Source organism: Centroberyx gerrardi, chromosome 14, assembly GCF_048128805.1.
Source record: "Centroberyx gerrardi isolate f3 chromosome 14, fCenGer3.hap1.cur.20231027, whole genome shotgun sequence".
In the NCBI taxonomy this organism is placed as follows: Eukaryota; Metazoa; Chordata; class Actinopteri; order Beryciformes; family Berycidae; genus Centroberyx; species Centroberyx gerrardi.
This window is the reverse complement of record NC_136010.1, coordinates 23,589,652-23,614,324: the sequence shown is the minus strand read 5'-3', so window position 1 is coordinate 23,614,324 and position 24,673 is coordinate 23,589,652. Positions and strand designations below refer to the sequence as shown.

At 43.6% G+C, this 24,673-nt stretch overlaps 1 protein-coding gene across 1 annotated transcript in view; it reads left to right on the top strand.

Annotated features, from left to right (window-relative positions):
• Window positions 1-24,673, top strand: part of col20a1 (collagen type XX alpha 1 chain) — a 34,253-nt gene that overhangs the window by 4,440 nt on the left and 5,140 nt on the right. The window contains exons 3-28 of the mRNA XM_071927582.2: window positions 1,719-1,823; window positions 4,020-4,163; window positions 6,649-6,822; window positions 8,471-8,686; window positions 9,347-9,514; window positions 9,750-9,869; window positions 10,004-10,168; window positions 10,846-11,004; window positions 11,695-11,876; window positions 12,265-12,394; window positions 12,567-12,712; window positions 13,165-13,294; window positions 13,608-13,747; window positions 13,848-13,974; window positions 14,458-14,597; window positions 14,857-14,989; window positions 16,138-16,283; window positions 16,430-16,559; window positions 17,504-17,620; window positions 17,809-17,955; window positions 18,373-18,429; window positions 18,811-18,849; window positions 19,021-19,159; window positions 19,689-19,831; window positions 20,947-21,056; window positions 23,787-23,945. Of these exons, the coding sequence (XP_071783683.2) occupies window positions 1,719-1,823; window positions 4,020-4,163; window positions 6,649-6,822; window positions 8,471-8,686; window positions 9,347-9,514; window positions 9,750-9,869; window positions 10,004-10,168; window positions 10,846-11,004; window positions 11,695-11,876; window positions 12,265-12,394; window positions 12,567-12,712; window positions 13,165-13,294; window positions 13,608-13,747; window positions 13,848-13,974; window positions 14,458-14,597; window positions 14,857-14,989; window positions 16,138-16,283; window positions 16,430-16,559; window positions 17,504-17,620; window positions 17,809-17,955; window positions 18,373-18,429; window positions 18,811-18,849; window positions 19,021-19,159; window positions 19,689-19,831; window positions 20,947-21,056; window positions 23,787-23,945 (3,566 nt within the window). The remainder of the gene's footprint in view (window positions 1-1,718; window positions 1,824-4,019; window positions 4,164-6,648; window positions 6,823-8,470; window positions 8,687-9,346; window positions 9,515-9,749; window positions 9,870-10,003; window positions 10,169-10,845; window positions 11,005-11,694; window positions 11,877-12,264; window positions 12,395-12,566; window positions 12,713-13,164; window positions 13,295-13,607; window positions 13,748-13,847; window positions 13,975-14,457; window positions 14,598-14,856; window positions 14,990-16,137; window positions 16,284-16,429; window positions 16,560-17,503; window positions 17,621-17,808; window positions 17,956-18,372; window positions 18,430-18,810; window positions 18,850-19,020; window positions 19,160-19,688; window positions 19,832-20,946; window positions 21,057-23,786; window positions 23,946-24,673) is intronic.

Sequence of the window (24,673 nt, the reverse complement as noted above, 5' to 3'; positions counted from 1 at the left end):
GCGGGGCTAAGCTAGCTAAACATGCTAACAGGGTACACACTCCCTTTCGTAGACTCACCTCCAAATAAATATGGGTAAAGCTTCATAATGCTAACAGCATTGACCCTAGAAAAATCACTATAATATTCCTTTAGGGACTATAGTGTGTCTGTGGTACTCAATAGTCAGTTTATAGTGACCTTATCTTACTGTATGGTATTTATCATTTTCTATGGTGTGCCATACCACTGTAATATTCTCATAAAATGTATTATAAAATTGTTAAAGCCCATGTTCTCATAACCAGTACGGTACACATGGTCATTAACAACATCTCATAATAGCCACTACCTTTGTGCATTTTTATACAAACATCCCTATTTACAATAGTCTAATTTCCTCCATAGTAAGTGATGGATAGGTTTATCATTTCGAGGGATACAAGTTGTATTCTGTATAATGTGTCATTCAATGAGTAACATTTAAATATTCTGATCATTTGATTATCGCTGATTGAAAATAAAGGATTTAGTGAACATATTGAGCATTCTGTCTACTGCCGTTTTATAAAATCATTATGTTGCATGGTGCAGTCCGTTTGTAGAATTTTAGAATGCAACGTTTGCAGTTTTTTTCAAAGTTTTATAAAAGCAATAAGCTGCTAAGCGTGGTAATGAGTGCCCGACTGCTCCTCTTAGCTTTTCTAAAATCACTGTATAGCACAGCCTCATGTGGCTTATTGCTTAAATACTGAACTATAACATGAAGGCCACAGCCAGCTGCTCTTAACTTACCAAGCAGGGAGGAGACATACTGCACAGCTACATGTCTGTGTCTGCCTGTCTGTCTGGCACAGTGCCTGTTGTTGTTGTTAGTGGATGTAGGAGACCTTGACCTGACCTCAGTCTCTCTAAATCCCACCAGACCCTATCTGATCCTCTGCCAGGCACCCTAGAACTCTAGAGGCCCCAGGCTCAACACACACACACACACACACACACATGCACAAGCATGCAGGCGAGTCAGAGACAATGCTGTTGAGTGCTGAGGGTCATACGTCAACAGAAAGCGACTAAGACTCAAAGTTCTGTGATTCATGTTGTTCATGTCTGCACTGCTCTGTCTTCTCCGCTTCCGTTTCCCCCTCTCCCCCCTCCTCTGCCTCTCCGTCTTTTGCCCTTCCACATAGTACATAGTGCTCCGTGTGCACATACAAAAACCGTGGCATACTGTAACACTGTGAGGTTCCTCTGAAATGACCTTTGACCCTCCAGCCCCACACCAGCCCCGCACCAGCTTCCTGCTCCCGTTTCTATACCAGACGAGAGGACAGGACGTGCTTTGATGGATGAAGGGACAGCTGGAGAGAGGGATGGATGGAGGGCCGGAGGATAGGCACATGAAAGACAGCGCTTGTTGGGAAACCCCTGACGGAAATTATGTAGATGAGCGCGAAACAAGAGACGGATTTGATTTGGGGAGAAGGAAGTGCGAGGGGTTAGGCCGTCTCCCAGAACTGGAGGACTGAAGAAAGCTTTACAACAAAAAAGCCTGCTCATCCGGAGATTTTTGATGGATTTCTTTGATCTCTGCAAAGCCTGCGACTGTCATACTCCCCCCTCTAGCCTTCTCTCGCCCCAAATCCTTGACTAGCCAACACACGCACACATGCAGCCTTAAATGTCTTTGTTTTCCTCTGTTTCTCTCTCTCTCTCACTCCTCTCTCTCTGTATGTCTAGGTCGTCTGAAGCTGACTGTCTTGTCTGAAGACAGACTGCAGATGAAATGGAAGGAGGCAGAGGGACCCGTTCAGGGCTACAAGGTCCGAGTGAGACCCATCTCAGGTGGGTGTGATGAAGCGTTGAAAGTAATAATCTGTGACATTTTCACATAAATAAATGCCCATTTTCCTATCGTCGACTGATATAATACAATAGTGATTCAACCTATATCCAGTTCATGAACGCTTTTATATTTGCTGTTTTCAGTCAGCTTTCATTCATTCAAATGAAAAAACAGAAACACAAAAGCTTGAAATTAGAAAATCAAGACTCAAGTCTAACCTGTGATGCCATACCGATGTACAGTCTGGAACTGCTCCAGTGACAGTCAGTAGGAGACTGGCTTAGTGGACTAATATATTGTTTATATGAACCTTAAGCCATCCAAGTGTGTATGTTCTATGTAGTATGTTCTTGTAGTGCTATCAGGTACAAACCAAAATATACACTGATTCCAAGAAAACCATCCTGGATACTGTCACGTTTACATTTTCTGTGTTTTCCAGTTCAATTTGTCTAGAGTTATACATCAGGGTTAGAAAAAAACTCTTATGTTTTCAGCTATGGTAGTGGTGGTAAAAAAACTCACACTGGCTGCCATTTTCCTTTTCACCTATTCTTTTTTTTTTTCATCACGATAACCTTTGCATATTTACACCTCTACATTTAGTGCCCAGTCACTAAAGATGTAAGAGTAAAAGTAGCATGTTGGTTTATGCCATGCTTATACAGCCGTGCAGCTTCCATTGAGAGTCTGCTGACAGAGTCTTGGGGCGCAATTCTTGATCCTCTCTCCTCTGGTTTAGAGCTGCCTGTAAACGCAGTGTGAGAGTGGCTGACTGCCTTTCAACACACTGCAGATCAGACCGCCATGAATGTGTCAACTCTCTCGCTCCACGGGTGATGGGTTGGATAAGAATGCAGCCGACTCCCCCTCCTCTCCTCCTCCTCCTCCTCCCTGCTTCTTCCTCCCCTTCTAACTTCTCTCTTAACATAGTTTTCTCTCTGTCACCCTCTTATCTCCCATTCCACATTGTGCAGCTAAGCCCGGGCAGGTCTAAAAGAGAGAGGGGAGAAGTAGAGTTCAGTCCAACAGGGGACATGTCATGCCTGCAGCCTAGAGATACAAAGAGGGGGGCAGTAAGAGGATGAAGAGGTGGTGCAGGTGAGATAAAAGGGCAGGAGAATAAGATCCTGGGGAAACCATTAAAAGGAATGGAGGGAGGTCGCAGCATCTGAGGAATAGGGGATAGAAGAGGAGGCGGTGTATCACTGGGATAGAAAAGAAAAGGAGATGGAGAGTCAGTGGGGTAGAAATGAGAATTGGGTGGAGAAGAAAGAGGGATTACACCTGGTGAGTCGCTGAGAACTCCTCTGCTCTGGTGTTGCTTCAGGGGAACAAAGTGTGGCTCCTTCTGATGTTTTGGCTGCTGCTACAAGAGCACACCTGGCCATGGAGCTTCTCCGTCTGTGTGTGTGTGTGTGTGTGTGTGTGTGTGTGTGTGTGTGTGTGTGTGTGTGTGAACATTCGTGAACATTCGTGCTCTGACCTGATGACTACTGGAGATATACATACAGACAAGTTGCTAGGGATTTATCCATACAGTCAAAATTGATTAATCCCATAGTTTGCACTAACATTTGTCTAGAAAATAGTTCCGTTAAATCAGGCAGGTACAGTAAAAAGTGTCCATAGTTCAGTGGCTGTCGCAGCAGGTTGTTCAACATAACATTTTCTCCATGCTTATGCCCAAAATGAATGTAACAGATTTTTCAAATACGTGCCAACTTAGACCTATGTCTGTATCATGTTGGACCTTTATTTAGGCTGAACTTTTAAACTTCTTTGTTCACTTATTTACTGCTTTCACCATGCTGATTTCTGCACCTCGAGCCCTTGAGAGACCACAGACTCAGGGAAGAGGATCTGGCCCAGACATCCAAGGCCAACTGGCTATGGACGGGGAGGGGAATCAGTGCTTCAGAGTATTTAGAGAGGAGAGACTCTGTGCTTATCATATATATATACATATATATATATATATATATATGAACATTTGGCGTTAAACTGTTGAACTCAGAAACTCTCTTTGTGTCTCCCTCCTAGGACAAATTTAATGTATCTTGATATTTCTAGATAATTCTTGTTCTTGAGAATTCTGGTTTTAATGTTGGGAATGTAGAGAAAACAGCTTTTACAGCATCGTCCTTCTTGGACACTGATTTCTCTGCCTTAATGCTTGTGTTTGTGTTCTCCAGAGGTGCCACAGCCAGAGCTGATGCTGACCACCACAAGGGGCCGGGCCACGGTGGCAGGACTGGACTCCAGTCAGGAGTACGCCCTCCAGGTCCTGGTGCTCAACGGGACCACCGAGAGACTCCTCGCCAAGAGACGATTCACCAGTAAGACATTATGGAGAGATGGGTGGGGGGGGAGTGGGAAAGGTATGTGGGAGAAGAGAGGAGAGGAAAGGGGAGGATGGAAGGGATTAAGGTAGAGGAGAACAGAAGGAACAAAAGAACTCCTAGAGCTCATTGAAATCATGGGGAAACCTGCCAAGAGTGAGGCACCACAGGTGAATAGGAAAAAAAGGTTTTGGTCTAAGTACCTCAGAATCAAAGAGCAAGGGCTTCTTTCTAGACTCACCATTTTGCACCGACACTGACAGTAGCCTCAATAGACCAGAATCCAAAACAGTCACGTTTTGTGTAAGGAGTGCGACTCTTGCTTTTTCTTCTTCTTTCACTGAATTGGAAAAAATTCTCACTTTCTTGCTCATACTACACTATCGCCATGGCTATTGCTGTTGCTTTTACATGTACTGAACGCAACAAGTTCATGCCCCCTTCTCTGGTTGTCAAAAGTCATTCTGGGAAATGTTGGAAATCACTAACTGAAGTAGACAAGAAGTAGACTGAAGTAGACAAGGCAGGTTGAGGGAAAGTGGATACAACAAAAAGGTCAATTACAACACAATTACAGCAAAGGTGTAACTGACGCATTTACAGAAATGTTTATTAATGTGCATTCTCCCTGTCAAATTAACTAGTAAAATATAAAGGTAAGAAGTAAAGCTGGCTTCTGCAGTGAAAAGGAGAGCTTGGTAGAACAAGAGAGGGAGAGCTATGGAGAGGAAAGAAATAAATAGAGGTAGGGAGGGGACTGATAAAGACGGATGAAGTAGGCTGTTTATTTATGTGTGTGTATATGTGTGTGTGAGAGTGTGCATATCTCGATTTGGGCTATATTATGATATACAGCACAATTTCTTATCTAGAACCCCTGAAGCTCATTTCTTATTAACTGGAATTCACAACACATTGTGGAATCTCTGCAATGTTCTTGTGGGTTTGAAGAAGAGGCTTTCATAAAATCCATAGGAAACACTATCAGCCCTGTTCTTAACACAGTTGGTATAGTTACTATCAGATAACATTGGCAACACTACAACCCAGTGAAGGGAAATTGTAGGAAATGGTGCATTTTTGACATTTTTACCCTTTCTTTGAGTGCACAGTGACTCCCCCCGAGCCCCCACCCCTTCCCTTGTAGGCTAGACCAAGTCCACGTACACACACACACACACACACACACACACACAGTGGGCCGACTGCAGTTGTCAGTTTAAAGACTGCTCTAGCCGGATTACAGGCTGAAAGTGGGTAGTGTTTGAACTCACTGTGTATACTTACTCGAGCTGAGTGTGTTGGTGGGTTGTAAATCTGCCCACCAACACTTGTTCCTCTGTGGCTCACAAAGCCAACCTTACCAACCAAATTATACAGCTGATAACGCCTCTCTACCCAAAAACATACTATGTCAGCGTGTTCTTTTCCATCTGAAGCTTTGTGTAGGTCTGCTTGATTTAAGTAGTAGAGGCTTGGAGAAAAAAGAACAGAGCTTGTGGAGTTTGTCTTGAAGACGAGTGTGCAGACAATTTTTGAATTCAGTTTGTATTTGATGGAAGTGTGAACAGTAGTTGGAGGATTAGGCTTTGCGTGGGAAGAGTCTAGAAATCTTGCACCCTTATTGTCCCTCAAGTTATCCCAAATATCTCTGTCTCTGGTTCCAGGACTCTATTTCTCCCTACGGCAATGAGAACGAAGGAACCACATCTGATAATCTCTCTGTTGTTTTCACCTGATTTGTGATCCCCCCTTTACTTTTGAGATATTATTGTTACCTGCCACAGGGTGTGATTGATTCTATCCCGGGGTTCGCCACAGAGCAGGTTATGAATTGTATAATGTCTCTTGTTGTTGCTTGCAAGTCGTCCGAGTGATAGTAGGTTACTGTGTCGAGGCGAGCGTGTCAGGGCAGGTCAGAAAAACATGTCGACTTGGAAATTCGTAACTCCGGCTGTCACGCTGGAATGATGGCAGTCTGGGAATTCCTTCCTGGTGTGTCTTCTCCCTCCAGGGCCGATTCTTATTTCCATGGAAATTTCACCCTCGATTTGCCATTGTTGCACTTTCCTCTTACCTCCAGGCAGTGATTTCCCTACAGGGAGCTGGTAAAGAGGTTAAGCAAGAGAATGACATTATATTATAGTGAATCACAGCAAAGGCGCAGTATCTTTACATTCAGTATGTTTGCTTTGTTATATTATGTTCATTGTGATCCCTTTGACCTCATTTACACTTGGTATTATGCAATGTATCTATTCCCATCTCCTAAACACTGCCTTTTTACTTATTTACTGACCCATTACATACCATCAGTGTCTATCAGCATCCTTCAGTGTCATTTTTTTCTATAACTGAGAGCTGTCACACATCAACATAAACGTAAAATATCATAATTATATGGCTGTCAATGGGAGAATGAACCTCTTATCCATCTGTGATTTCCCTCACCAATCCTGCACGTCATCCTTCTCTCTCCCAGTCGAGGGTCTGCGGGAGGAGGAGATGATCCGCAGCGGCAGCCGAGAGCGGAAGAAGACCTTGCCAGGCGGGTCGGGCTCAGGAGACCTGGATGACGTGACGGAAGCTCTGCTGGGCCTGCCCACAGTTCTCTACCAGGACCCCACAACCACTGCTGGTATGACTACTACTACAGGTAGGTAGTAATACCACTTTCACACACACGCACACACAACCCGGGAATTATTTCGGTATGATGATCCGGGTCCGTCCCATGTAGGAGTTAATTCACACCGAGCCTTGTACATGGTAATGTCCTAGGGGTTGTCACCTTATAACGTAATCAAAGTCTTCCTCATCATCAAAGATGTGTTTATGTTCTGTGTTCAACATGGCAGGCCTGATGTCCAGACATGGTGGAACATGGGTTAAACACTGAACTTTCATATTCTCTCTCTCTCCTTCCAAATATGGTAATAGAAAGAGAGACCTAATGTTTCTGTGTATCTGAAAAGTATAAAAGTATACAGAATCAAAAGAAATTAAAACAATAGTAAATAAGAATAATAATATGAGTGTGCTAGCTTTCAGCGAACACTCCTAATGGTTTTTCCAAAATGAGCTTGACTACAATTTTGCTCAGGTCTGATACCGTTAATTCGAAGGTGACACTTTTTTTTGAAGATTCACATTACAGATCAACAAGACAATCAAAGGGGACTGCAGCGTTCAAAAACCTTTGGGCTTAACTCAACTTGTCTTAATTACACCTGGCAGCTGTAGGAATATTTCATGTTCTAAGGGCAATTCCCTTTTCAGAATCTTAATGTCATACCTCCCACACCGACATTTACCACTAAAAATAGGTCCAACGTTTTCAGGTTGTGGGTGGGAAGCAGAATTTTTTTTTAAACTTTATTTATCCAACAGAAAAAGATGACAGAGCATGCATGCTGTTATTCAGCAACACCCTGATCTGATTTACATTCATGCAGTTCCACACGTTCACACCTGGAAGCTGCCCAGTACAACCACAGTCTTCTACTGGTGGCCACTGGGAGCGGCCTTGTGTGTGTGTGTGTGTGTGTGTGTGTGTGTATGGCACAAAAACCCACAACAGCACCCATTCCAACACATTCCCATGGTGCAACGAGAAGGCTTGTACTGTATGTTCTGATCTGCCATGTTCTCTGTCATTATCACCCTGTTTGACAAAGAGGGGGGCAAGGCACTGGACTGCTGCCAACACACACATGAGAGCAAGCAGGTACACACATGTATATGTACTGTATGTGTACACACACACACACACATACACATACCAAAGAGCTTTGACACAAACACACACATGCCATAATGACAGCCCAGCCACAGTGGGTGGAGTCGCCATTTTAGGCAGAGGAAACGCAGGAGAGGAAAGAGAGGGGACAAGATGGAGGGAGATGATGAGGGTAAAAGAAGACTTCTTGGGGCGTCCTGGTAGCTCATACCATGTAACTGCAATGTCCTTGGTTCGAATCCGGCTTGGGACCTTTGCCACTTGTCATCCCCCCTCTCTCTCTCCCCTAATCTTTCCTGTCTCTCTTTACTGTATCTATCAAATAAAGGCAAAAGATGCCATAAAAAAGACTTCTTGATTGGAAGATGTGCCCCAATAATCATAAAGGAGAGATAAAGAAATGATTCCCCTCACTTTTCCCTTAAATACTTGTGAAGTGAGATGGATCTAATATCAACAATGGATTTCCTGTCTCGTACAGCCTCAACCGGTCCCCTAAACAATCTCTGTTTATCTTCCCCTAACCCCCACCCCATGGGCCTGCCGCTACCTCTCAACTCTCCAGAACCCCCAACTACAGAGAGCACCACTCCGCTGCCTGACGAGGCCCCGGAGAAAACCCCCAGAGAGAGGAGGAAGAAGAAGAAGGAGAAAGAGAGGGATCGCTCCAAGGCGGATAACAAGGAGGAGCAGGGAACGACGCAGGAGAAACCAGACGAGGAGGAGAGCTCCAGCAGGGACAAACCCCGGAAGACGCCCTTCCCTACCCAGCCGGTCACAGGTAGCCTCTGCACCCGAGGGTTACAGAAACATATGACGACATATGCCAGTGGCAGTGACTCAGACTACTCCCAGTTGAGTTAATCCCTCCTTTAAGCAGGAAGTATTGCTAGCTCTCTTAAAGAAAGGCCCAGTCTCCGTCATCTTCAGCTCTCAGAAGAGGAACCAGTGGCTTGGGAGCAGTAAGCGCTGGTTTGAAATGTGATGACAGTGTTTACACAAGGGAGGGACAGGTAAAGGAAAGGATAATGACAGGGCATCCTGTTCGGCTGCAGGGCACATGTGTCCTCTCTCTCTCTCTCTTGTAATCCGAGGGTATTCACACACACACACACACGTAGACTAACTAATGTATATATACTGTATGTGCCGTGTCTATACATGTAGTATTTGCACACCTACATTCTCACACCTTCACACACCGCTCTGCCTGCCTAAACGCATGCAGCCACCTGTTTCTTGTTTTAAAACTATATATTTATCACTCTATTCACTCATATATATCCTGTTTTACTTTCTAACTGCCTGCATACAGGTGCATCTCCATCATTCGCCACTTTAGACACACCCATGCAACCACTACTTTATTTTTTCACCCATTCAAGACTGTCTGTGTGTGTGTGTGTGTGTGTGCTTGCACTTCATGCGTCCATGTATCCAGGGGCGTCCACCAGGAAGCCGTTTGAGTGCGACAGCAACGCAGCGGCTGACATCGTGATGTTAGTGGACGGCTCCTGGAGCATCGGTCGCACCAACTTCAGACGGGTCCGAGACTTCCTGGAGGGCCTGGTCACTCCCTTCCACATCGGGCCGAACCACATTCAGATCGGTGAGGGCAAAATTACCCCTTTAAGTATAATGCATATGCCTTTTTTTATGGGTTTTATGATGGCTCAGCAAGCTATAATAAGGCGCAAGACATTATACTCCAGATGTCATAGTTTTTTATCCAGCTTGTGACCGTCAGATGCCATCCCATCTCCCCTGCCTCTTTCTGCTGCATACTGCAAATAAAGCAAAAAATGTCATGAAAACTAGGCTTTAATGATGTGGTTTTGTCCCAGGCCTGACTCAGTACAGTGGAGACCCCCGGACAGAGTGGCAGCTCAACAACTTCACCACCAAAGACCAGTTACTGGAGGCAGTGAGGAACTTCAGATATAAGGGAGGCAACACCTTTACAGGTAAAAAAAATATTATTATTCTTTGCTTACACACTGTACCACCAATACTGTGTGTGGATGTGGATGTGTTTGTATGTGTATGTGCAACCCAACATCTGTGTGTGTGTGTGTGTGTGTGTGTGTGTGTCTCCCAGGCCAGGCGCTGCTCCACGTCATGGAGGAGAACATGAGGGCGGAGTCAGGCGCCAGGTCGGACACGCCTTTCTTCCTGGTCCTGTTGACTGATGGGAAGTCTCAGGACGATGCCATTGCCGCAGCCGACCGGCTGAAGAATGCTGGCGTGGAGATCATCGCTGTAGGTGAGACATCATTCGCATTAAAGGTTGATATTCTACACAGGTAGACAAGACAGAGAGAGGAAGAGGTGGTGGAAAGGGTGACTGTTACTTTCAGCTTTTTCTCAGGCTTCAAGTCTCAGGTATTTCCTCATTATTGCTGAATAGCAAGACTGGAAACAGTGGGGTGCCAGGAGTGACAGTAGAGCATGGGGTGAGATCTTTAACCCCTGCTGTCACAACATGGTGCTATTGGTCAGTCACCCAGCGGTGAGACACTTCACTCATCTACTGTATGTCTGTGCGCCATCAAACATCATCACAGTTTACAGCACTTGAGAAAATAAATATATACAAATGATGTATGCTCTGTATTGGGCAATATCTAATTAATATAATGAAGTGAAAGCTCTATTATTGTGAAAATTTGACTTTAACTATGAATCTTAACTTCATAGTTAAACTTAACATCATTTCTGTCTATGCGCTATGGGACTGTACACAATCTGTTCTTGTTTTGTTTCTTCAATTTATTTTGACAGTTGGGAATTGAGAATCTTATGAGTTCTTAGCCCTGCTGTGTTTTCATTGTTAGCTGCAGTAAGGCATGTTCCTTCTAATCTCTGAATGCTGTTGTGTGTGTGCTTTGACTGGGCTTCTCCCTGAGGGTTTCTTTTATTATTTTTGTGTTTGTTATTCAGGTGTGAAGAATGCTGACGAAGCCGAGTTGAGGCAGGTGGCGTCCGAGCCGCTGGAGCTGAACGTCTACAACGTCAACGACTTCCCTCTGCTCAGCAAACTGGTGGCGCGACTGGTGCACATCCTCTGTGGCAGGATAGAGGACCGCGGCATCACCAAACGTGAGATGAATTCTGAATTTTGAATTTATATGTTTAGGACAGTGTGTGCCTTTCACTGAATGAATAAGCGGGTGAGTGATAAACTCTGACTCAGAAGCTGACCTGGTATTTCCATGTGACGCTGTTTGTTTTAACCTGCATGGAGTACCAGAGGGTTGGGAGGTACCATGTCAGGACAGTTCAGGTTGAGTCAGGTAGGTTGTCAGTTACTGGAAATTATATTGATTTGACATTCAAATGCTTGTCCTGTAAGGCAAATACTACCCATCTGAGACATAAATAGGTTAAAACAACCTTTGAAAAGTGTTTACAGATATGATTTGACTCAGGTCTGCTCTCTAGTGGAGTTAGCTGTAGCCTCTGTGACACAAATTCATTGCATCTTTAACAAAACAGGAACAAGAACACTTTTCTTTCTTTTGTTTCCTACTCTAATTATGTACACTCATTATGTACATTATGTACTCCAGCGCTACCAACACATACTTAATGTTATATCATTCTTCCATTCTTCAAAAAAAGAGTGTGAGATACAGTAGATGGATAGATAGATAGATCCGTCATGAGTCAATATTTCAATTAGACAGATGATGATGAATATCTCATTTTAGGGACAGAAGTCTTCACTTCAAGCTCACAATAACAGCAACCTGTAAATATTGTTATGAACCGGTCTTGCTGTGTCTGCAGGAATGGAGCCTGGGCCCACAGTGGATCCAGCCTTGTCCTACCCCAGTCCCACCGACCTCCGCTTCTCTGAGCTGGGCTCCAGAGAGGTGAGGCTCCACTGGACCGGTCCTGTGAGTCCAGCCCGGCCCGTCCAACAGTACAGAGTGGTTTTCCACAGCGCCGAGGGTCAGAGTCCACAGGAGGTCAGACACGCAACTCTACCTCACTTGCAAACAGACAATTTTAGCAGTGTATCTATTAAATGTGTGACTTGTAGCATTTTAACATCAATCAGACTAGTGAGACTACTGATAGTCTCGACCATGGTCTCATTTGTTTATGGTCATTATACCAAGTGATCACAATTAATTTGACAATGATATATTGATGTGTAAAAATGCTTCACTATCTTTAATGAGCCAATAAATTTAAGTAAATTGTGTCAGGAAACACGTGGTTTTCACCTGACATCAGCGACAGGCAAAGTAGACAGTGCACAGTGTCGGTGTGTGATTGTGTTAGTGAGTGTGTGTGTTTGTCCGCCTGACTGTATGTGTTTGTCCGCCTGACTGTATGTGTCGGTGTGTCTAGGTAGTGGTGAATGGGTCAGAGTCCAGTGTGCTGCTCCGAGGCCTCTCCTCTCAGACTCTGTACCACGTGTCCATCTTCCCTGTGTATGAAGACAACGTGGGCCTGGCGCTCAGAGGAACCGTCACCACCTGTAAGACAGACAGCTACATTAGTCCTACATGTTATGTTCTAGACTTTTCTGACATCCTGTATTATCACCCGCTTCTTTAAGACACAAGACTGCACTTCATCCATCCCCTCATCTCTCCTGTCATTTCCTTTCTCTCCCCATCCTCCTCCCCCTCCCTCCCTCCCTTCCTCAGTGCCCCTGGCCATGCCTGCCAACCTGGAGGTGACTCCCTCCTCTCCCAGCAGTCTGCGGGTGAGCTGGGGTGCAGCACCCGGTGCTACGCAGTACATGATCCTGTACTCCGCACTGAGCCACGGAGAGCCTGATGATGCCAAGGAGGTGAGAAGTGTGTGTGTGTGTGTGTGTGTGTGTGTGTGTGTGTGTGCCTGGAGAGGGCCGTGAAATGCTTGTATGCAATGGTTCACAATTTTGGTATGTGTATGTTTAACTAATTATAGTAAAAATATGTTTAGTATGAGAATCAAAATGAAAATCCTTGTGAATGTAGATTTAAACATGCAGTCAAATTAAGGATTTCACTGCCTCCTTGCCTCTCTAAGTGTGTTTTTTAACTACATGTCAGGAACATATAGCTTGAATTCAAATTTTATGGTCAGGACATAATATGACAGTCATCATCACTGTCCCACCTGTCCCTGTAATGTGTTCTCATGAACCAGAGCCTTGTGGTGAGAGACTTAATTTCTCATTCAATATCTCAGGATGAACAAGTTGAACAAGCCTTAATCTAAACAAACCCAGGCTGACGTTTATTTCCTCTGTCTCTGCAGGAGAAATTCAGTGCCGATCAGACAGTGGTGGAGCTGGCGGGGCTGATACCGGCCACAGATTACTCTGTCACTTTGTACGCTCTCTACGACGAGGAGCCCAGCGACCCGGTCACCGCCGTCGCCACCACATGTAAGAGACTCTTTACCAGATCATGTTGATGATTAACTGTTTTGTCAACAACACCACAGGAGATGGATGAAGATAAAAAAAAAAGGACCTACATGCACCTCTCATTCTCCACATGTCATTTTCTGTTGTATCTCCACTTTTACGCTTCCAGAACTTTCCCAATTCCTTACAATCATCCACAGCATGGCTGAGGTCAGACATAGCAGTGATGTAATGAATCAAATAGCTGCGGTACACTTCCTAACAATCTGTCCTTCTCCCCTCCATCTTCTCTTTCTCTCCTCCCTTCTTAATTCCCTCCCCCTCCCGACAGTCCCGCTCCCACCCCCGATGAGCGTCCAGTTCCCGATGGTCACCCACAGTATGCTGAGGGTGAGCTGGGTGCCCGGAGCCGTGGACGTCCCCGGCCACAGGATCACCTGCAGCACCAACCACGGCAGTGACGTCAAGCAGGTAACGTCCCAAACCATGCTACTGCCGAATTATGTAGTGTTTTCCTTCCTTTTTTCTCACTTCACTCACATATTTCCTCTTTCGTTCCATCTGTGTCCAGGTGGAGGTAACAGGAGTGAACTCAGTGCTGGTCCAGAACCTGTCGTCTCTGTCCAGATACCTGGTGTCGGTCCAGTCTCATTACCCACAAGGCCTGTCTGCAGCGCTCACCAGTAACGTCACCACATGTAAGACACACACACACACACACACACACACACACAAGATGAGATGAGATAATATAAGATAAGCTTTATTGTCCCTGCAGGGAGATTTGTCTCAGACATCGTGGCAGCAGCACCAAGGGCATAAAAACAGCACATGAAAACAGCAACAAAAACAAAACAGAAACATCATACATCATATCACATCGTTGTGAGATACAAAATCATTATCCAGTCCCTCCTTCAGATGAAAGCACATCGAATTGGTCCATTTGATAAAAACACATTATCCAGTTAGTCCATTCAGTAAAAGACATGATCCAATCAGTCCATTAGATGAAAACACATCATACACACTGCGTTGCGTGGTAAAAACACATCACACAATCAATCCATATATATAAATAAATAGAGGGAAAAGCAAGATGCAATGTAAGTTAAAGAGGTTTCCATCCAAGTAGAGTCAGTCTTTTTTTCTTTCATGTTCCCATCTTCCCTCTCTGCCAGTGAGGGTGCCTTCCCCTTCGGACCTCAGGGTGACCAACTTCTCAGGCAGCGAGATCACGGTGCGCTGGGAGGCTGCAGCGGATGATGTTGTCTCCTACCTCATCAAGTGGATCTCCCTCAGTGGAGGAGACCTTCGACAGGTGGGGAGAAATGGATGGATGGATGGATGGATGGATAGATAGATGGGTAGAAAGTTTTTTTTTCACTTTTGAAAGTGCTGTTGGTACAGAAATGTATGTCTATCATTTAGTATCATTTAGCATTTTGTATGTCAAATCTAATTTTTTATGTCAAATCTAAACCCCATTCATGATCTTTGACTTTACCCTAACACGTAAATTAGTTACTGTATAATGTGAATAAAATTCCTCTCTCTCTCTCCCCATCTGTGTGTTGTAGTTGAGGGTGAGTGGTGACAGTGAAGGGGCGATCCTGGAGGGAGTGGAGGATGACAAGGAATACCAGATCTCTCTGTCTGCCCTGTATGCCGATGGAGCCCAGAGTGAAGCTGTGGCAATACGCTATAGCACCTGTGAGTGACACACACACACATACAGAACACACACACACACACTTGTCCACATCAACAGCATTGGGCAGCATTGGGTTCTGTCAGAGTTACATTTTTCTATTATTGCTTTTTTTGATGTTAAGTCACAAGTTTTGTTGCACCAGACAATAGGCAAAAAGGCAGGATGTGCAGGGTATTTCTATTTTTGCACACATACTCTACACAAGCACAAACACACACACACACACACACACACACACACACACACACATACACTCATTCTCACTCTCTTGAGGCAGTGCTGACCTTTCCAGGAAATTCCTCTGAAAAACACTTGTTTTATTTTAGTCTTGCCAAATTCTGGTTTTGTTTGCAGTGTAGAGATCTACATCAGTCTCAAAGAATTTCTCTTACCCACAGCTAGCAATTTCACAGCTATTTTTGTTAGACATCTTTCTGTATCACAAGAGATTTCAGCCACCGTGTCTGTTTCAATGCACGTTACTTCTGGCAAGAATGTGTTGTCATGCACCAAAACATTTTCAGCCCAGATTCAACCATTATAATGCAAATTTAGTGAAGAAATCTGCCACTGGGGTGAGATCATTTTACTTGTATCCAGTCCAAATGAACTTGTTTCTTGGATCAGATGACATTATCTTGATACTAGTGAAATAATCTGCTTCATTTCAAAATTGTGTGAAAAATGTAAATACAAGTGAAGATGCAGTAGAAGCAAGGGAAATTATCTCGCCCTACTGGTATATTTCTTCACATGGTTTAAGAAAAATTTGATTTTTAGACTTTAAGACTTGTTAAGATAGATATTGCAGTATATTACTTAGTCAGTTACTGAGTCAGGAGACACTTTGCATCCCAGCTCATAGTTTATTAAGTATCTGGTGGAAATCCAACTATTATGTCTGTCTCTGTGTAAATGTATTTTTGTCCTGTGTTGTCTCACAAATGTCAGCAGATTTTGGCACTAGCCCAGTAGAGATATTCAGCTGTGATCTCCATACCATCACCATTAGCCCTCCATTCAGACTTATTAGCTAGTGAGAACAATCCTGCACCAGCCCAGTCTGGTCATTACTGTTAACCACAGGCTACTCAAACACCCGTCCCTGGTAGTGAGTCTCTCTGCTGTCTGTTTTTTGTCCCTGCAGTGTCTGGTGGAGGCCCGTCCACTGTGTCTCTCTCTGAGGAGACGGCGGTCAGCCTGCTGGTCAGCTGGGTTTCCCCCAACGCTCATGTCCTACAATATCGTGTCTCTTACACCGCGCTGACCGGAGCTGAGAGCCAGGAGAGCACTGTGAGTGGGCTGACATCATCACTGCTTCAATCACTTTATCCCATTCATCTTTAAACTCAATGAGCAAGTTAGCTCTTGCACTGTGTCACCTATTGAATAGATTACTTGAGGGTTTGACGATGACAAGGTGGGTTTGTTTTCTACAGGTGTTGGTTCCAGGTAGTGAAACGCGGGTGGTGCTGCAGTCTCTGCTGCCGGATACACGCTACAGCGTTCTGGTCACCGCCGAGTACCGCAACAGAGAAGGAGGCAGCGGTTCGGCTCAGGGCAAAACCAGTGAGTCAAACACACTTAAAGAAATATCCTAGACCAAGTTTTGCGGAAATTGGCCCGTTGTTCAATTTACCAGTTAATGATTTACCAGTGATGAGAACATCACACACCAAAATCATCCATGTGTCCCCGGTAGATCATTGACTCTGGTGCTCCATGCTAACTCTTTACCATACACTAGCTTTATATCAAATGTGAAAAAATGAGAAATTGTAACAGGTCTAAAGCGAAAAGGTGAGTAATCTTAAATAATATGATATAAGTCTTGACAGTTTTGTGTATGAGATTCGTAAAATATACATGATATAAACAGTTTTGAACTAGCAGGGACTACTTTCCCTGTGGAAAGACTTGGAGTATGACGAAGTTTTGTTTCCAGAGGTGGTGGGTGATAGGAGACTGTGTGCAGGTAAAAACACGTACAGCGGATGAATACGTGTTTGCTCACGTAAAATAGTTCCAAAAATAAACATCAGCTGTAGCTTTTTGTGTTAATGAAATTTCATTTTAAAAATTTTGGAAGCCATATAACAAAAACCACTAACAGCCTTTTATTATGAAAAGGTCTGTCTTCTTACTTTGGATAAAGCTAGTGGCTGACTATCACTCAACACGGTGTATGCTGAAGAGTTAGCATGAAACACCGGTGCATGCTAACTCTGACAAACCTCCCAAACACATTCCTGCATTCCTTAAATATAAACTAGTCAGGCTCTAATCTCAAACACCCATTCCTCTGTGTTTATTTGATCAAAGGTCCTTGTTTAAATATCCTTATGTTTTCATGTTCGTCTCCCCGTCTGCCTCTGTTGGCTGTCTGTCTGTATATCTTTTTCATTGCCTGCCTCTCCATCTGTTTGCCTCCCTTTCTGTCTGTCGGCCTCCCTGTTTTTCTGTCTATCTCTATCTGTCTTTCCATCTGTCTATCTGTCTGTCTGTCTCTCCAGCCAGTCTGCGGGTGAGCAGTGTGAGTGTGGTCAGGTCGGACCACTCCAGTATCTGTGTGTCCTGGAGACCCGTGTCGGCCGTCAACGGATACCGCATCGTCATCCAGTCTGTCAAAGGTAATTGATAGTCATGGACAATTGTGGTTTTGAAACAGCTCATTAATACTTGGAGCTGTCTCAGAAACAGCAGACGATTCGTTTAATGAAGAATCTTTTATTTTGCTAAATGTGCGTGTGGTGCATGCATCTCTGTTTACGCATGTGTTTTTGTCTGTGTGTGTGTGTGTGTGTGTGTGTGTATCTAGACAAGCAAACGAAGGAGGAGATCGTAGATGAGTCCAGCAGCAGTCACTGTTTTTCCGATCTGGAAGCAGAGACTTTGTACCGCATCAGCGTTCACTCCCGTCTGGGCGCAGCAGAGGGCGCTGCCGTCTCCATCCTGCATCCAACAGGTCCGATGTGATCACTATTATATCTATAATACTATAATTAGTCTGTTTGATATTGAGCTAATTGGCTTCCTGTACCGACATACTGTATGTACCTAGACTGCATGTATCAGCTGTTATTGGGGAAATCAGAGGGGTTGAAAGGGCTGACACTTCTTTTTTATGATGAATTATTAAACACTTTGTTGTTAGCCTTGTCAGCCTTGTTAAATATTTTAGAGGAAAAGTGAGGGAAAACGATGATTCACCCTTATTACATTCTGTCAAATCACTCCCTAGTTGTTGGAGTAATTTTGCTCATAGATAGATAGATACATACATAGATAGGCACATAGCTTTTAAACAGAAATCAGTAATAATCTGACTGTTAATGTTGTTGTTTGTGTGTGTCGTGACTGTTTCTATCTGTTCCTTTTACAGCCACGGCTCCAGCTAGAATCCCCATCCACCCCAGGATGTACCCCATCCACAATGAAGGTGACTCATAATCATTCATAATCATTCAATTTCATTATTTTTTTCACTCTCTAGACTTTAATGCAATGAGGGAGTGTGTAACAATGACAGTTTTGATCATCAGCTTCCCTCACCTCATTGTTATCTCCCCAGCTATAAAATAGACAATCATGCAATTATTTTCTGAGTCATATCTAACAACTAAAATTCTCAGATGAAATTCTTTGAGACACAATCTTATCAAATGGGGGTCCTTGATCAAAAGCAAATCTTTTGGGGTTAGAAGAAGAGTACCTGTATGGTTTAATGTGCCTGACTAAAGACCACATTTCTTAGTAGTTCCTGGGCTGGCAATGTTAAAGAATCCCTTTAGTGCTCCAACACTGCCCTCTTGTGTTCCAGTCTGTCCCGAGGTCACCATCAGAAACAGCATCGTCAAAGGTGAGGTGAAACTGTCTTCACCCATAACTTCACATCTGAATTCAAGAAACTGTTGCCATGTTGTTTTGTAAAACATTGTCCTCATTTGATCTTTGTATTATGTATCTGTGTGTGTGTGTGTGTGTGTGTGTGTGTGTGTGTGTGTGTGTGTGTGTGTGTGTGTGTGTCCAGGGTTTGACATGATGGAGGCGTTTGGTCTGACTCAGAGAGCTCACTCGTCAGTGGAAGGCGTGGCAGCAGAGCCCTTTGTCTTCAACACCTTGCCCACCTACACTCTGTACAGAGATGTCCAGCTGACACAGAGCACCAAGTGAGACACACACACACTCTGTTTTCAGTTCACTCTCACTTTCTCTCTTTCACTCTTATCTTTTGCTTTTCTCTATACTGATATCAGAAGCCTGCCCACCCTGCATCTGTCCTGCAAGACACTTACAAACTTCCCAAATCCCTAAATTTGTGTGCAGCTAGCATGTAAAAAATGAGACTTGAAACCATGGTTATATCTGTATATTTTCATCATTTACACACCTACTGACCTATTCTGGCATTAATGATCTACTTCACTCACACTGTTTCATCTGCCCTTCACTCCATCAGCCTCTATTCCCATCATCCCCCTCGATTTCCCCTCTCTTTCCTTCTCCCAACCTCACATCTTCATCACATCCTCAGTCGTTCTCACTTCTCTTTCTGCCACCCAGCCTCAAACTCCTCCGTTTCTCCCTTTTCCCTTCTCTCTTCTCAGTCATTTTCTTTTCATGGTTTCTTCAAACAAGTGTGCTGCCGTTTCCCTTCATCTTCCTTGAAATGGCTCTATCCATCTCTCTCTCCTCCAGGTTCATCCACCCAGCGGGTTTCTCTCCAGAACACACCATCAGCATCGCCTTCCGCATGCTGCAGGAAACGCCCCGGGAGCCCTTCGCCATCTGGCAGCTCACCGACAACGACTTCCAGCCCAAGATGGGAGTGGTGATGGACCGTGAGTAACCTTTCTGCTTTCAGCTACACAACTGCACCTGAACAAGTCATTTAGTCTCATATTCAGTCTTTAAATCCTATTTTGCCATCAGGGCCTCGGGGCTCTGGAACAACCTGCCTGAGAAGTTTAAGCTAGTAGAATCAGTATCAACTTTTAAATCACCTCTTGAAACCTTTTTTTATCCACTTTCTACTTTATTGACCCTTTTATCATGACTTACTGCAAAAGGTTAACACAGAGGAAGATCAGGTAGGATGGGAAGATGGTAGTTTCAATTTGCAATTTCTTAAATGAAAATTTGCATAGATAAATTTGCATTTCTCCTGAGGATTTTACATATTACTCCAATACCTTAGCAAAGACTCTAGCCGGGTGAGCGGTGGCTATTTTTTTTTCTTAAATAGTGAAAAGTGGGGTGTGGTAATTCAATTTTTTTTTCCAATACTGTTTCACTTGTGAATCACTCCACTGGGATCAGGAAAATGACACTTGATTCAGGACAATTCTTGAAACAAGTGAAATGATCTCACCCCACTGGCAGATTTTTTCACCTGTTTCAAGAAAAATGAGAGACTCCACTAGATAAATGACCTGGAGAGATGTACTTTTTTTTGCAGTGCAGCACCCTTCTGCAGCTCTTTAATGGCAGTCATTTTTTGGGCCTCCAAATAAGTGTTTGGTTGAATTCATTTGGGAACTCAAAATACTGCCAGTGACCTCTGCAACCTCATGTGCCCCTGCTGTTTTAGGCTCAAACCTCAACCATCTCTCTGCCCTACTCTCTCTCTCAACCTTTAAATAATTGGGAATGGATTTCTCACTATCCTCCGAAGATATTATAATGCAGACCGACAGTGTGCCGCATAACAGTTTTCAAGAATTGATTAAAAAAAAAAAGCTGCTTATTTCCCTCTTTGATACATTTTTAACAGTTTACAATACATTATTAATGCTTTGGCTTGATCCCAGAGGTATGAAACATTTTGTGCATGTGGAGTCAGTGTCAGCTCCCAGTTACTTTAAAAGAACAAAAGATGCAACATTGCAGACGCCTGGTTTCTGCAAGACGCCACTGTGAATATCTGAATATCTTCCTCTGTTTGTGCTTACCACAGCGACTACCAAGCATCTGGTGTACTTCAGTCTGGACTACAGAGGGGAGGTGCAGGAGCTGACCTTTGACCAGTCGCAGGTCCACAGGCTGTTCTACGGCAGTTTCCACAAGGTGAGACAATATTCAGCTTAGAGCAAGGCTAGGAGGAAAATAGAAGTTTCAGGGGCGAATTCACAAAAGGATTGCGCGGATTTTGCTGACGCTAAACCTGTGCAAATAAGACAAAAAGAAACCGTCTAATTCACAAAGCACTCGCAAATTGTGAAATGCCCCGCTAACTGCGCTGCCACGCAAATAGCGTCTCGGTACTCCTGTGCTATTTGCACGTATTTAAATTAGGTAATATGCATACATTTGGCGCAAAATTGGCCCCTTTCTATGCAAATGAGCCTCACTGCAAAAACAGTCCAATTCACAAAGGTCGGCGCTAATTGCCACACGCAGTTAGAGTGAAATTATTAGCGTCTTCAGAGAGTTGGTGGTAACTGAAGCACATTTATAAGGGGTGTCACGCCCAGACTTTATCACTTGTTGATTTAACTGAGAATTGAATTGAATTGACCTTGCAAATGTCTCTGCAACAATTCCACCTTTGTGTGACCTAAAAAATAAAATTGTCTGTAAATACAGTCTGTAAATAATATTTTGACATCATTATTATTATTATTATTACTATAGAACAGATTGCTTCACTAACAAAAGCAAATAAATCAGTACAACCAAACAATCAATACAACTCAATTTCATTTTCACTTATCTCACTAGTCAGCACAGTGGGCTTTATTTTGGCCTAAAGATTCAGCACCATGGACAGCTCCGCTCAAACTCATTTACAGTATTACCTCCGCCAAGGAGGTTATGTTTTCGGTGCCGTTTGTTTGTGTGTGTGTTTGTCTGTCTGTCAGCAGGATTACGGAAAAACTACTGGCCCGATTTTCATGAAACTTGGTGGAAGGGTGTAGCATGGGCCAAGGAAGAACCCATTAAATTTTGGAGCGGATCCGTATATTGGTTGCGCTTGCACATTTGCATATCATAGAAGACTGGATTGGCCTTGGCGGAGGTCTGCGCTCGCGAGTGCCCTTCTAGTTTATTTTGAGATGCAGTGAGATGCAATGACAAACAAAGGATGCAGCTCCCCTACATTCTCCTTTGTTCTCCGCTTCAAATCATGCCATCTTCCTTTGCAGTCTGAAGGTGTGCGTTGGGAAACACCAACAGCACTGACAGAGTGGGATATTAAATCCCAAATATGGTTTCTCGCAGTCCCGGTTAAATTTCTTGCCTGGAGTTTTGAGGAATGCCTCTGCACCTCGTCCGTCAGGACTTGCAGCTCGCAGTCTGAAAATTTAAGTTTTCTCTTTCTCTCTGCCATTGTCCTGCCTATTGTGTTCTTGGCGCAAAGCCAACATTTATACTTTGCCATATTGATAATTGCAGTCAGACGCAAAACAGGGGCAAATTGCAATCAGACGCAAAACAGGGGCAAATTGCGCTCAGCTGCAACAGGTTATAGGCGTGTTTGCGCTGGCATATCATTAGCGCAATATCTTTTGTGAATCGGTCCTTGAGACGGAGCAAATAGCGGGTGCAAATTATGCGCAATTCATGGTGCTATTAGCGGCCGCAATCCATTCTTTGTGAATTCGCCCCTCAATTTCTTAATTAGTAGAAATTGAAACTTTGATGTTGTCGATGAGGCTGACAATCTTTGTTGTATTTCGCTGCGCTGTCACCCATCTTCCCTGTCGCTCACTCTCTACTGTATACTGTCTAATAAAACAGAAATGTCAAAATATTAAATATTTCCTTTCCATCAAGAGTATGATGGAAAGGTGAAAGAGTGAAGGGGCTAGGTCTCCAGAGGTTTATATAGGTTTATTTAGGATTATACATAGGTTCCAAAGCTTCTTCTGTACTGGATCAAATTAGGTTTTTAATTCCAAATTTCTATATATTCATTTTGGGAAGGTTTTGCTACCTGAAATCCACAAGTCAATATTTAAAAAACACAGATGATTCTGTCCTCAGAAAAGATACCTACTTTGTAAGCAGAGGTCTTAAAATGACTCATAACTTGCCACAAATCATTTTGTAAGGGTAGACATCAGTTTTTTTCTTCAAATGTTGAATATCGCATTTTGGAATGAAACACAAATTTGAGTCACACTATGACCCAGGTTCATTATATAATTTGTTAGTTGTTCAATAATGAGTACTGATGTGGGGACCCATATGAAACAAGCCTACCACTACTTTTCAGGCTTGGCCTGTAGTTGAAAGAAATGCTTCAATAGATGTGTCTCCTGGGTCACAGTCTTGTCCTCAGCAACTGTCACTAGTGAGAAAGCACTGGGAAACAAAACAAGATAATGATAGGAATCGTGAAAGAGAGAAGTTGAAGAAGGATGGTGGAGGCAATGGAGGGATCTGTAGGTTCTTCTTCTATGGTAGTACATATTGACAGACTACACAAAGTGGGAAACACTGAAAGAAAGAGGTGAGAAAAGGGTAGAGAGATACGGAAGAGGATGAGGGACTTTTACGCACAGATTAAGTAAAGGCTTTTCATTTTACACCCTGCTTTTCTGATACAAAAAGACGAGTAGTGTATGTGTGGGAGGGGTCAGTGTCTTGCTCAAAGGCACTTTGACAGGATACATGACTGTTGATCCCTGCTGTTGACACTCGTCAGCTGTTAGGGAGATCAAACCTGTGACCTGTTGTGACATGATACGACAAAATAATCGGTTAATCCGGGATTTCGTCTCTTCATGTATCGCCAGTGATGAAAGGCTGTGTCTATAAACGGATTAATCCTCTCTGTTCTGTGGTTGGCAGGTTCACCTGTCCGTCAGCCAGGTGAGTGTGTCGCTGTCTGTGGACTGCGAGCATGTGGGTGAGCGACCGGCCCGCCCCCTAGGCAACCTACCGACAGACGGGTTTGAGATGCTGGGAAAACTGGTGAAGACCAGAGGACCGAATAGTGGATCTGCTCCGGTACTTTCTGTTCTGTTCTATTCTATTCTATTCTGTTTCTCGTGTCTGTGATTTTAAGCGCATCCCAATCTGCCCTGTCAGAAGTGCTGAAACGATTAGTTAGTTAATCGATTAGTCGATCGACAGAAAATCAATCGATTATAATAATAATAATTTTAGTCATTTAACAAGTAAAAATGCCAAACATTTGCTAGTTACAGCTTAACAAATGCAAAGATTTGCTGCTTTTCTCCATTTCATATCATTTTTTGGCTGCTGGTCACAGAATTTTAAGATATCGCTTTGGGCTCTGGTAACTTATGATGAGCATTTGTCATTTTATAGACTAAATGATTAATCGATTAATCAAAAAAAATAATCAACGGATTCATCAATAATGAAAATAATTGTTAGTTGCAGCTCTACCTGTCAGTGACTTTTACAGCCTGCACATACTGTACCTGCTTCAGTAAAGATTCCGGCCTCTTTTATCTCTATCCCTAAAATAATTCTGTGATTCTGAGAAAGGGTTGGTTTTTCATTTTTCATTTCAACATGGAGGCACTTGAGGACATTTTTGCCTCTATCCTCAGGTCAGCTTCTGCCCCTAGCCCTGCTGAGACATGAAGTAAGCCTACACCAATAGAAGACGTCTATATTATTAGAGGATGCCAAAAAATTAAATCAAGAAAAAGATCAAATGTTTGTCCGAACAGCTACATACCAGACACTGTCCTGAAAACAAATCC